Source organism: Melanerpes formicivorus, unplaced genomic scaffold (genome assembly GCF_026170545.1).
Source record: "Melanerpes formicivorus ecotype bairdi unplaced genomic scaffold, bMelFor1.0.p_v2 SCAF_26, whole genome shotgun sequence".
Classification (NCBI taxonomy): domain Eukaryota; kingdom Metazoa; phylum Chordata; class Aves; order Piciformes; family Picidae; genus Melanerpes; species Melanerpes formicivorus.
Window position 1 is genome coordinate 9,069,568 of NW_027142378.1, and position 12,138 is coordinate 9,081,705.

Sequence of the window (12,138 nt, forward strand, 5' to 3'; positions counted from 1 at the left end):
TCTCAAAGGAGCCAGACATGATAACTGTGATTCAACAACTTAGATAAGCAGGCAACAAGACACAGGCAAGCAGAGTGCTAAATGCAGAGTGAAAACACAAACACAAGGCAGAGCAGAGCCACATAGCAAGAACTGGAAAGCCTGTAACACACTGAGCAAGTCGTCTTCAGCTAAAAGGCCACAAATTCATTTTCCTAGCAAAGAAATAAAATAGAATATGGACCAAAATAACAACAATAATAAAATACAATCTATACTTAATGAGCAAGAAATGAACACCCAAGTCAGTCATGTCAGTGAAGTTAGGGAAACTAAGAACTATTCATTCCAGTTATTCATTCTGTTTATTGATTCGAAAGAAAGGGAATACAAACAGTTCTGTTAAGTGCTGTGCACCAACATGGCAAAAAAAAAGTGTTTGTGGTTTTGTTTTGCCTTTTTTTTTTCTTCCCCCCCCCCCCCCTCCAAAAATCCTAATAAAAACAAATCAGAAGTTAACCCAATGGAACAATCTCTTTAAAGATCTCTTTAAAATACTACACATTTATAAAATGAGGATAAAAAAAAAGGAAGAAGGTTAAAACGGTGTGCTGTAAATAAGTAGCAAAACAAAGTGGAAAAATAAATACCAGACCCAAAGTTCTTATGGTTTTTAATGTAATAGAGCAAAGTCTTTGAACTACTTAATATAATCTGAGGAGAGTAACAAAAAAAAACAACAAAAAAACAACCAAAAAACAACCACCTCCCCCCCAAAAAAAAATGACCCAGAAAGTTGAAGAACGCAATCCTTTTGAAACATTTAATATCAGTCCATAGCAAATAGTCATTACATACCAAAAGCTCTAAGTGTTAACTAGTTCCACCACAACTCCATAGAAATCTTGACAATTTAGAAATCTTGAGATCAACAAATGAAAAGTTCTTTCCCTTGATCTCTACAGCTTGGTTTGTAAGTACACACATGCTTCGAGGAGCTATTTTGTCCCTTAAGTTTTGAAGGAGCCAATAAGTTGAATTTGTTTGGGTTGTTTTCTTTTTTTCCCCCCTCATCTGTGCCTAAAAAGGTTAAAGATTCAAATCTAGCACACAGAGACCCTAACAATGAAAAATGGTTAGAAAAAAATAAAAGATGGGGCACCATGGATTTCAAATTTATAAAAATATACTGATATTAACCCCCCCCCAAAAAAAAACCCAACCCCAACCCCCAGCCCAACTCTTCTGGTCAAGGGACACATCACATACACACGACTTAAAAGTATGCATTAAAACATGACAAGTACCTAGAATGTTTGGTTCTCTGTCTGTCCACATGCACTCAACACATTCATACCAGGTGGGAGGAACACTCTCACAGACATTTTTGCTTTTCACCTATTCTTGAATCCAGATTATCTGGATTAATAGACAGAAAACTTGTCTACAGTTTATTTCAACTAGAAGCAGCTACTGCAGCAGTAGTTCAACACTGCACACTTCAATTAAGTCCACCCTGTTTAAGGAAAAAAAGTGTCAAAGTTAATGATCATTTCTTTCTTTTTCTCTCTAAAACATCTGGAGGAGTAGCAGTTCTCACAATTAAGTATGGCATCTGAAAATGGACTCAAGCCAACATGGGAAAGACAGGGGGAGGTCAAAAGGATTAGCCATTTATGGGATGGATGTTCCTCTTAATAGTTGTCTCTAAAACAACAAAACCAAAACACAAAACAACAAACCCAAACCAAAAAAAAAAACCCAAACAAAAAAAAAAGATACAAGTGTCTTTTGTAGCTAAAAATATGGACTAACTATTGAAAGTGCATTTTTCCTTCCTCACCTTGAGTTACAGTAGTTTGTCTGTTGGTCAGGAAACCCTGCTTTTTATGTTCGCTGTCCTTTCTCTGCCTCCCTGCCAATTTGGGTCTAGAACATTTTCCCCCTCCAACTACAACCAGCTGCACAAGTCATGCTTCCCTTGCTAAGGAAGGCTTCAGAACTGGTTTTGGATGGGAGGGTAACTTAGCAGTGTAAAAGCTTTCAACTAGACACAACCTCCCACCAACAGACCAAGTTGTCTTAAACATTACCTATTTGAAGTCAAGTTGAGAAGTAACTGGCAAGATCTGGATAGATTTCTAGCTTGCATCTTTGCTCTAATCCTAAAAAGAAGTTAAAAAGTTGGAGAACTTCAGAAAAACCAGAGGGAGTCTAAAACAAAGGTCTCATTCCCCACCCCTACTACACTCTCCTCCAAAATAAGGACAGATCTGGCATTCTCCCTTTTGTGCTCCATTGTGCCTTGAAAATTACTTACCTGAACAGCTGAAGAACATTCAGATTACAAAATGCTTCAGCACAATTTTTGTTCAAGGATCTGCCTTGACAAGAGCCTGTGGCTACTGTGGATATTTTAAGCCAGCAGCTGACCAGAGAAAGTTACAAATGCAGCAGACACTTAAAAGAGTATTTTTCTCTCTAAACTCACAGGTCTTTTGACTAGAAATACAGTTGTTTACTGAAGGTGTGTATTCATTTCAGCCTTAAAACTCCAGCCTATCAACACTTCTAAACACATGGAAATTGTGTTGCAAATGAGCAAACTTACTTCCCCTGTCCCTGTCCCTCCCCAACTCCCCAGTCTCATTTTGTTGTCAGTGCACAAAATGTATTGGTACTTTTCAATCCACATACTGTGAACAGGTGACACATTAGAAATAGCTGGGAGTGGTAGTCACTGCTGCCAGATCTAGTCATATCAGTTTACAGGGGCACCAAGTGATTGAAGATTTCTCTGTCACCTTTCTCTCATCTCTGCTTGTCACCTGTGAGCAGCAAACCCCTATGCAACCTGCTGTTATGGAGACACTGGAAACACTGCTCTCTCTAGGAGGCTTTCCTTGACATTGCATAATTGCACCACAAAACTGTTTCTAAATACCTGAAGAGTTATTTCAGAGGTACAAACCAAGCCCAGAAGAGAAACCTCAAAATGGAGGGGTAGTTATTTTGGCAAAAGGACTGCATTTCAATTTCTAGGTATAAAGCATTGCAGTGGAAAGTAGGCATCAGCCCCCACCCAGGGGGCCTCACTTCAGTTAGATATAGCCACCACATTCAAAATGCCTGTTGAAGTGCAGGAGACTTCAAATCTAAACTTGAGATTTGACCCAGCCTTTGGCACCAGCCCGAAGCTCCCACTGAGGTCCCATGAGTGTAAAGCAAGCAAGTAGTGCCAGACCATCGTATGAGACATCAAACCCAGGATTATTCCCAACATAATTATGTCAATTATGCTACTTGAAAACAGAAGTTCCAGAGTAAGTCAATACTAGGGTAACTTTCAGAGATTCACATACTGGCATTGCTTATGAATTATACCATGTTCTAAACATACAAAACACTGCTTACCATTTAAGTACCCCTTTTTTTGTTTAAAACCCCAAAGGTTTAGCTCAACTATAATTTGACTTCAGGAAAGTGGTCTGGTTTCTCTGCAACACTGATGCCACAAGAGCAAGACTCACTCATCTTTTGCTGGCTTAACTAGAAAGAGAAACAAACATTCTCCTCTAGAACTGGCTAATAGAAGGATTAATTTAGCTGCAGTCTTAAATTTACACATGTATTTCCAGTGCTGGGAACCCCTGATGGCTGCAATTCCAACCACACCACCAACAGATGGCTGGAATCTAAAAAAATAATTAAAGTTAAGTCTAACCTGCTAAGCTTCATTGTATTTTTCAGAACAAGAAAAGGGCCTGATGATGTTAAACACCACATTCCCATTCATCAAAGCGGCTATGCTTCCCAGGAACTCCAGCAAACCTTCCCCCACCCTTCTTCCACACATGACTAATAAGGACACTAAATTATAATCTCATTAAAGGATGAAGTCCACTCTTCTGTTCACATCAGTTATTGGTGGCATGCCTTTCCCTGCTCCCTCTTTACACTCACAGCAGTACCAACACTACCTTTCCACCTAAGGTGGCAAAAGGGAATCCAGTGCCATCCCACAAGGAATTTATGTGTAGTACAGAAGCACAGCAATGCCAGTCCATCTGTTCATGTAAAAAACCAGAATACTTAGAATATAGATGTCTCTTCTCTTAATGTGGGATATTAAGAGAAACTATTCCTAGATGTGTCAAGATGTTCACAGCACCAGCTTGCAACAAATTCTGGGAGAGGCATTTATATATCTGCAAACTTAAAAAGTAGATTCTCAAGAATCTAGGGCAAAAAGGGGGGAAAAAAAATATCTATACACCTTTGTTTACCAAACAAAGAAAAACTGCCACTGTAATACAAGTGTTTAATTATGATTTGTATGTTAACTACTTTTACAAAACCTTGACTTGGTGAAGAAAGGATTCAGCACATTCTTGCCTTGAGGTGTAGTCTACCTTTCCCCAGCGTTGTTGCACACGTTTATGCAATTAAAAACAAACAGCCAAACAACCCCCAAAGCAACACAAGACCACCTCATCTGGTTTAAACTCTGAAGTCTGATGGTGCACTCTGAACACTTTTTCTAGCTATTTGGAACAGAAGGGAGAGCGAGTTTTACCCCTCTAGAACAAGCTTCCCTGCCTGAACAAAGCTCCTTCCAGACACCGCTTTTGACTGGGGTCTCAAGACACTGCGGAAAAGCCTCGGTGATACCGTGTTTCACGACACTCCTTGCGTTGTTTGGAATTCCAAATGTATACAAATGAAGTCATTTTAATCCTATAAATAATTTATTTTTAAAAAATTGTGCTGTTAACCCCTTGGGCAGGGCAACGAGCTATGTGAAAAGTACAAAACTTGTTGTCAAATGTGATACTGAGAGTGCTTTTGACATAGTTCATTGGTTTATCATCTCAATTTTATATATACTGCGCAACGGGCAAGGCTAGAATCCATGAACCAAGCTGCAAAGATCTCAAGCTAAGTAAGGCGGAGAGAGACTTGAGAAACAAGAGAAGGAAATACTTTCCTATCCAATGTATACTCTTCAGACTAAAGCACTCTTTCTATCAAGCCTTCTAAATTGTTAAATAAAGTGTTCCAAACAAGCATTTAAACTTCATTACACAGAAGAGCAACAAGAACAGTAGCCCGCCGGACAAAAAGGCAGGAGGGAAAAATATATATACTGAGTTCAATGGTTAGCCTGAATGTAGCACAGTTCTTCACAACCGATGGGGGGGTAATTTCAACACGGTGTCCAACAACGTTCTAACGACGTGCTTCATCTTGACTGGTTACTATGAAGCAAGGTGGTAAATGTTTGGCCCCAACCGGGCTTCAGAAATGGTTCTTTTGTTTGTTTTGTTTTGTTTTTTTTTCTCATGACGAGCATGTCTGTCCAGCTATCAATCATGTTTGTTTGCACCAAATCCCAAGCCAGTTAAAATACGACTAATTAAGTTACTGAAGTCGTCTGCTCCAAATTCGCCATCAACTATCCATGCTACTGCATTCCTCTGAGCAAAGGAAACAGAAACATAAAAGAAATCACACCTTGAAGATCCGGTCAGCAGTTCGTGTCTCCATTATAAGGTCATGCACACAGCGCAGTTAGCCGAGTTTTACTGAACATGCATTAGTTAATGCCTCTTATACTGTAGCTAAAATTACTTAGGATATTACTCACATTAATTTAGAGATTAATTTAGAATGCTAAGCCTTGGTATACAAAAAAAAACCCGATCTCTTCCAAAAGGGTGCAACACATTTGTGTTCCAGTTCCAGGGAACTGTGCTAATTAGAGCTGGCTCTCATCCATTTAAGTTTCCTGAGTTGTTAGGTGGTATTCACAGAATGTAAGGGTCAGAAGGGACCTTGAAAGATCATCTAGTCCAACTCTCTTGCCAGAGCAGGATCACCAATATGTGCACCTACATCTCTTGTGGAAGAGCTGCTGAGAGAAATCCAGTTTCTGTTGGTTTGGGTTTTATTGTCTTTACTACCTAATCTTCTGGAGGTACTAAAAACAAACCAAAAAAGGGCAAGCAAGCAGCTAATTGAGAAAGCAAACAAACAAAATCAGAGTAAAACCAGCTGAAGGGTAGGATCTGAGTCCTTGCAGGTGCATTCAAGGTGTTTCAAAGAGAAGATTGTTCAGGCTGCTCTACCAGGTCCAGTGCCAGAAGCAAATGCATCAGAACGCACAGGAGCAGAGAACTTCTTCCAACTTTCAACCATCTTCCCCTGAGGAGGATTCTGAACTAGAGGTGTTCACTTATCTGCTAGAAATCAATGAGTTTCTCTTGGACTATTTTGTCCAGCTTCCCCTTGAACTCAGTATCCATGAGCTCTTGTGGCAATGGGATACACTGTAGTCCATCTTAATGCCTACTGTACAGTTTCACCACAAGGTTAAATGTGTAAAGCCAGAAGGCTATGAACTGCAGAATCACCTCTCAGAGGTCATCTCATTAACAGTTCAGGAGGCAGGTATGAAGTGTTAAGAACATGTCTGCATTTTATCAGTGACAAAAGTTGCCTTCTCTCTCCTGGGCACAGACAATTGCTTATGGCTAGGAAAGAATCAATTGGGTAGAGATTTTATGGTGGGACTCTTTATTCTCTCCAGACTTGTAGTGGCTATTAGGCTTTACTGAAAGAGTGATCAGGCACTGGAACAGGCTGCCCAGGAAGGTGGCGGAGTCACCATCCCTAAAGGTGTTCAAGGAGTGTGCAGACAAGGCACTTCGGGACATAGTTTAACAGCCATGGTGGTCTTATGGTGATGATTGGACTTGATCTTCAAGGTCTTTACCAACTGAAATGATTTTGTGATTCCTTTTGTAACAGTGTGTATTCAGTTTGCAGTGTGGTCACAATATCTTGTTTAATTTTTAATAGCATTGTAGGTTATTAAACCCCAGGCATTGGAGGCAAGAATTTAAGAAGTCTATACAAGTTAGTATAATCCTGAGGTCTTGGTGCTATAGATAACTTTGATGTCACCATGTCAGAAATTTGACTATAGTTTTGGAAATAGCACTTGTTTCCTTTTTTGTTCCATAAATAACTAAAACTTAGATGAAAACAGTAACTATTTTTTAGTAAGAGTAATGATTCTAGCCCAATACTTTAAAGCATTTTTCTTTCCATTGATAGAAGCATAGAATGCTAGGAGTTGGAAGGGACCTCTGGAGATCATGTAGTCCAACACTCCTGCCAAAGCAGGATCACCTAGAGCAGATCACATCCAGATGGGGCCTGAAAGTCTCTAGAGGAGATTCCACAATCGTTCTGGGCAGCCTGTTCCAGTGCTCCATCACCTTCACAGTAGTCTCATGTTGAGGTAGCACTTCCTGTGTTCCAGCTTATACCCATTGTTCCTTGTCCTATTAGTGGGCACCACCAAAAGAGACTGACACCTTCACCTTGACACCCACCCCTCAGATGTTTATAGACCTCAGTAAGATCCCCTCAGCCTTCTCCTCAAGAAAATCCACTGAACCCATTGCCCTTGATGTAAGCTTTTAAAGGTGAGAAAAGCAGAGCCAGCTGCACCCTCCCCCCCCACTCTGGTTTTCACCTTCAATATCCTGGTTGTCTACGAAAGGTGCTGGTCCCCATATTCTAACGGTGCCGTCATCCGAAGCGCTGGCCATCATGGATGGAATCTGCGGGTTCCAGCTGACGCAGTTCACGGTGCGCGTGTGCCCTGTCAGCTCCGCGATGGGCAGCTCGCTACGCTTGTGCCAAATATATACTTTGTGATCTACATAAAACAGGCATAAAAAACACAAACACACACCCAACACAACCACAACATCGTGAGAAACTGTTCTGCACAGACTTGATTTCTCACATCAAACAGCACTTCTGTCCAAGGTCTCAGCAACTAAAAAGACCAAAAACCAAACCCCCAGCCCATTAGTCTTGTAAAACAAAACAGGATAGGATAGAATTAGCCAGGTTGGGAAAGACCTTTGAGATCATCAAGTCCAACCTATCACCCAACACCATCTAATCAACTATACCATGGCACCAAGGGCTTCATCCAGTTCCCTCTTAAGCACCTCCAGTGATGGTGACTGCACCACCTCCCTGGGCAGCACATTCCAATGGCCAACCACTCTTCCTGTGAAAAACTTCTTCCTAACATCCAGCCTAAACCTCCCCTAACACAGCTTGAGACTGTGTCCTCTTGTTTTGTTTCTCATTGCCTGGGAGAAGAGACCAACCCCCACCTGGCTACAACCTCCCTTCAGGTAGTTGTAGAGAGCCACAAGGTCTCCTCTGAGCCTCTTAAAATCCATGGCTAAACCCCGTGCCTGTTAGATGTGCAATAGCACTAACAAAGTTGTGCTTCTAAAAGTGAACAAAATGACACAGGTAAAGCTCTTTCATTGAGGGGCATGTTTACTTGTAGTCTACTGACTTTGTAAGTAGTAGACTTGTAAGACTACTAAATTTGGTATTTGAAAGACATTATTTGACTACAATGTGAATAAGCCAATGCACAGCTAAAGAGAGAAACCAGGGTACCCCTTCCTATCTTTAAGCTATAATCTCATTCAAAAGGAAGTCTTGCAGATTTATTTTTCTTTATAATGCATCTACTAATCTATAACTATAATTAAGTCATGAATACTCAAGGCAATATATTTACAACCTCCACTTGTTGATGAGTGCTAAGTTAAGATCTAAATAAAATAATATAGTTTATGAAATACCTCTTGCTAGGAAAGGCCTAAAACCTTCCAGTGAAAGTGCAAATGAGCTTTGCTGCTCAGAAGCTGTAATGCCTCAAGTGGTGAGCTATTCCTGTCTTTAACAATTAATCTGTGCGTGGTATTTGAATATGAATTTGTACACAGTGAAAGTAAATGCAGTAAAACCACCTTACAGATCATATCTGGTGATAGGAAGCTTTTAATTATGTCTAGCAACTTGCTAGACTTAGAACAGTGAACTAGTGAGACCACTGCAATTTTTAGAGGTGTGTAACTGCTTTATAACCAACCCTGTGGAAGAATAAATGGCTACAGGTGTTTGGGTGGTTAGACAGCAGTCTTTAACAAGCCTGTGGATTGGTCACTCGAGGAATGCCTTCAGAATATTCCAAGCACAGCTATGTAAAATGAACAAGTATGTATTACTAACATCAGACAAAAGATTACTACTTGCATCTAGGGTTAAAAGCACTTTGCCATTGATTTTAGGGGCTTTAACATGGATGTTACTCTGAAGGCTTAAGCAACAAACCAATCTTCCTCTGTTCCTCCTCCCAAACCCTTCAAAAACAAACTTGCTCTCTGACTTACCTGCTAGAATAGCATCATGGAACCATGTGAGAACTCAAATTGTCTTCTGCTGAACCAGCTCATTTGAATACAACACTTTTATAGGTATTTGCATTGATGCAAATGTCCTGGTTGTGTTTACATTCCACTTACGATTTCAAGAGACTACATATCCACGCTATTCACCAAACAACACAATGCACTCTCTGCTTAAACACTGGACAGGCAAGCCTCTGCTGTCTGGGAGAATCAAAGCCTAAACACAAACCAGTATTTTGGTGCTTGTCAGAATGCCTCTAATTTGTTTTGGAAAAAAAAAAAGTTAGCTAAATTAAGGCAGCAATCAGTTTCCCCTATCAGAAAGAGACCTATTTCCTTCCTGTTGATGCCAACATTGGGACAAGCCTACTTTGCTGACAAGGTACCTTAAGTTTCAGAGGTTATGGCAATGTGGTCTATTTCTTAAAAAAGTAATTAGGGTGTGATCTGTTGGGTTTGTTTGCTTGGTTTTCAAAACACAAAGACTTTCTTAGTAGCCACATTTGCAACAATTCAGTGCAAAGAGGGAAGAGCTTCAGCCAGTCCAAATGTAAATAGGGTGCTATCAGTACTGCTTAAGTACTGGTTTAGAACAATGAAGGGAAGAATAAAGGAACAGGGGGAAAACAAAAATAAAGATTTGTTCACTGTAGTATATGCACCTGCAGATGCACAGGAGTATGGCTCAACACAAACCCTGAACTTTTGGGTACTTGGGTCCCAAACCAAGAACCTTGGAGGTGCTGTCCTTCAGTCATTATATTCCACTGGGTCTGCTTGAAGGGTGAAATTGGGTTTTATTTCAGACATATTTAGTATTTTCCAGAACAGGATAATAGTTATGTCCTGGTCAACCTTATTTCCTAATAGCTGTGAATTACACAGTACTAACAGTGATTGCTTACATATTCCAAGCATAATTCTTAGCTCTGAAAAAGTTCGAATCTCAAGTGACCTCCATAGGAGGTGACAGCACTACGTCACTGACAGGACTGAGACTATTCAACATACAAACCATTAACTAATTTCTATTCTTGCCACAGACAGTTGAATAAAGACACACCACAGAGCCTTTGATCACTAAGAAACCCTACCAGACTATGTCAACAACTGCTTAATTTAAGACTATGCTTAATTTGAGACTACTCCTGCTGTAATTAAGCTGATGACTCTATTGAAATTAAAACATCACCACACCTACATCTTCAACAGACAAATGAGGCTGTTACTCCCCAGAAATATTTTTGATCCAAATCATAAGCCTCAGTATCATACCACAACCAGAAAAAGACCTCAACAGCACCCCACCCACTTCTAATTAAAACCATGCAGATGCTTTTGCTTTACAGGAGCAATACAAAAGATTCATTAATGCTTTCTGCTACCACCACCATCCTCTCAAAAGGTTCTTTCTGCCAGCACATAATGATCTCTTCAAGTATGAAGAGCATGGAGATTGTGGCAAACTTACTAAATGAACCAGTTGCTTGCTTTTGGAAGATGACAGCTGTTAGCAACATTATACAGGGAAGGTATAGGAAGGATACAGTGTTCTAGGTTTCTGCACAAAAGGGATTGATGTTACCTTCACTGCCGCTTGCGATGAAATCTTCATTATGACCTCCAAAACATGAGTGAATTGTGTAAAATCCTTGTGTAACACCTTGATACTTTCTCACTAAAACTCTGTCTTGTAAATCCCATAAGTGAACTCCCTAGGAATAAGTAGTATACAAAAAAATATTATTATTAAACATTTTTCACTGGTTTGTTTTTTTTTAATGCTAAAAAACCCACAGAAATAAACACTCAGAGCACATTGTTTCAGCCAACTTCAGTGCTGTTACTGGCTCAAGAGAGCAAAGATATACCAAACTGCTAAATTAAACTTCTAGCCTGTGGTCCCTTCTAGTCTGAAAGCTCCTATTCTTCCCCAAGCTCCCAGAAGTAGGGATAGGTAAAATCTAATTCTCACTCCCCTAGATGTGTCAATCTGCCACAATTATTGCTGTACCAATGCAATAGCCAGGTAGTAACATTTCATGATACACATTTCACAGTATGAAACTTTTCAGTGTAAATCAGTCAAAATAATGAAATTAATATTAGCCTCAGGTACAAGACCTCCTTCTTGTAAGAGAATGCCATGCTATTATCTATGAACATTAAGGCCTTCATACTACATGAAATGCAACTGGTCAGTATCAAACATTCTGCTTTGCAGCAAAAGCTTTCACTTGAAGCAATGCTTACAAGCAGCTTTGTTTGCACTTCCCTTCACCACCACTGACTCACCTGAGTTGCTACATTTAACAAAGCTAAACGTCCATTTTTAGAAATAGTAAACGACATAATGGGGTGATCTTCTTGTACTCTGGAATGAGAGAGAGCGGTGTTAAGAGTACACTTAACCAAACAATGATGCAACACCAAGACAAGAGGCCTTTGTCTGCACATCACCCAGGGAAAGACAGTACTGAAGTTGAAATTTGGTATGTCTCTATATATCCCAGTACCTTGACAACAGTATCCTTGACAGGCTGGAGAGGTGGGCACAAGCCAACCTCATGAAGTTCAGTAAGAGCAAGTGCAGGGTCCTGCATCTGGGCCGAGGCAATCCCAGCCACAAATACAGGCTGGGCAGTGACTGGCTGGAAAGCAGCCCTGAGGAGAGAGACTTGGGGGTGCTGGTGGACAAAAAGCTCAACATGAGCTCTCAGTGTGCACTTGCAGTCCGCAAAGCCAATCAGATCCTGGGCTGCATCAGGAGAAGTGTGGCTAGCAGGTCGAGGGAGGTGATTCTCCCCCTCTACTCAGCCCTGGTGAGACCCCACCTGGAGTACTGTGTCCAGTTCTGGAGCCC

At 40.5% G+C, this 12,138-nt stretch overlaps 1 protein-coding gene across 2 annotated transcripts in view; it reads right to left on the minus strand.

The window, feature by feature from the left end:
• Positions 1 to 325: 325 nt before the first annotated feature.
• Positions 326 to 12,138, minus strand: part of WDR26 (WD repeat domain 26) — a 36,256-nt gene continuing 24,443 nt past the window's right edge. For both annotated transcript variants that reach the window (XM_068153552.1, XM_068153551.1), the window contains 4 exons: positions 11,571 to 11,649; positions 10,861 to 10,990; positions 7,523 to 7,708; positions 326 to 5,456 (listed from right to left, as the gene is read on the minus strand). In XM_068153552.1, coding sequence (XP_068009653.1) covers positions 5,431 to 5,456; positions 7,523 to 7,708; positions 10,861 to 10,990; positions 11,571 to 11,649 — 421 coding nt within the window. In that variant the 3' untranslated portion in view covers positions 326 to 5,430. The remainder of the gene's footprint in view (positions 5,457 to 7,522; positions 7,709 to 10,860; positions 10,991 to 11,570; positions 11,650 to 12,138) is intronic.